At 59.7% G+C, this 1,614-nt stretch overlaps 1 protein-coding gene across 1 annotated transcript; it reads left to right on the top strand.

Moving 5' to 3' along the window:
- Positions 1 to 257: 257 nt before the first annotated feature.
- Positions 258 to 1,191, top strand: LOC122191041 (erythroblast NAD(P)(+)--arginine ADP-ribosyltransferase-like; the record flags this gene model as incomplete). Its single annotated transcript, XM_042891230.1, has 1 exon — positions 258 to 1,191. A coding segment is annotated over exon 1 (812 nt), but the record flags the coding sequence as incomplete, so codon positions are not given.
- Positions 1,192 to 1,614: the final 423 nt, after the last annotated feature.

Below are 1,614 nucleotides of genomic sequence, written 5' to 3'. Positions count from 1 at the left end.
CCTCATGATGAAGGAGCAGAGGGACAATCCTTTACTCCTGCTGTGCCCCATTACTAAGAAGCAGAAAAGGAAGACCTGGGGAACTGAGATGACCGCATGTGGCAACTCACACTGTGTGTGGGAACTCACACACATCGAAAGTGAGGGTGACTGCTGGAAGGGCACTTCCTCGTGCTGTGCATGCAGCAGAAACTCAGCAGCAACGGCAATTCTCAGAGGTCACAGGCGGTTGGTGTATAAAGAACCGTATCACCCAAGACAGGGCACCCAGGTTCATGCCAAGCAGAGTGGGGACGAAGCCGGCTGCAGCTCCGGGGCTGGTTGGGCTGTGCTGGGGGAACCATTGTGTGGGCAGCTGGGCTCCTGCATCCTTCTGCACATGGAGCACGTCCTCCTGGGCTGGGTGCTGCTGCTCGGCACCTGGACTGCTGCATCGGCTGCCGGCATTAAGAACAGCCAGATCAAGGAGGTGGCGATGGACACGGCCCCCAACTCCTTTGATGACCAGTACCAGGGCTGCATCGACTTGATGGAGGCTGAGCTGCCGGAGCTGAACCGCACCGAGTTCAACATCTACGCCCATGACTGGAGAAGGGCAGCTGCGGAATGGCAGAGCCGATGGGGCCGAGCTGCCCGCCCACCAGCACTGAGACGGGATCAGGCCACAGCCATGCTGGCATACATGATACAGGGGAACCTGTACCACCAGTTCAACAACGCCACGCTCACGGCTGGGAGCTCCCGGCAGCACTACCTGAGCTCCTACCCCTTCAAGACGCTGCATTTCCTCCTGAGCAGAGCCCTGCAGACCCTGCGGGAATCCCAGACCCAGCGATGCTTCCAGGTGTACCGCGGTGTCAGGGGCATCCGCTACACAGCACAGCAAGGCCAGGTGGTTCGCTTTGGCCAGTTCACCTTCTCGTCCCTCCAGAAGAACCTCCCCAGTGCGTACGGTCCAGACACATTCTTCTCGGTGGAGACCTGCTATGGTGTGCCTCTCCAGAACTTCACCACATTCCCAGCCGAGGGCAAAGTCCTCATCCCAGCCTCTGAGCGCTTCAGGGTCACCAGCATCACCCATAACAAAGGCCTTACCTCCATCCAGCTCCGCTCCCAGGGGAACAACAGCACCTACAACTGCGAGTTGGTGAAGGGTAAGGGCTGCGAGCGCATTCGGGGCAGGGGGGCAGGGTTTGGGCACAGCACTGGGCAGCTCTGCGATCCCTGCATCCCTGCAGCTGCAGGACAGAGAGGGTGGTCCCATGCTGACAGCTGTGTAAGGTGAAGGGGGATCATGTGGGGTTGGCAACACCTCCATAGGATCGTAGGACCACACGGGTTGGAAGGCGCCCTGCGGTCCAGCCAGCACCACCCCTCTGCCACGTCCTGGCTGCGTCCCTCTCAGCCAGGCTGCCCAGGGCCCCACGCCAAAGTTCTTCTTCTTCTTCTGTAGTGCTCCTTCCAAGCACCAGAAACCCGCAGTGGGATTTCCACAGATCCCTCTCTTCTCCAGGTGGAACCAGCCCAGCTCCTTCACTTTCCATTACAGAGCTGTGCTCCAGAATGGGGAGCTTGGGTGGATCTGTGAGACTGAGGACTGGGAGCGTGGGGAGG

Source organism: Lagopus leucura, unplaced genomic scaffold (genome assembly GCF_019238085.1).
Source record: "Lagopus leucura isolate 7727_CA_CO unplaced genomic scaffold, USGS_WTPT01 33208-0_obj-0_obj, whole genome shotgun sequence".
In the NCBI taxonomy this organism is placed as follows: domain Eukaryota; kingdom Metazoa; phylum Chordata; class Aves; order Galliformes; family Phasianidae; genus Lagopus; species Lagopus leucura.
Note: the sequence above shows the minus strand (reverse complement) of the source record. Positions and strands in the feature narration are given on the sequence as shown.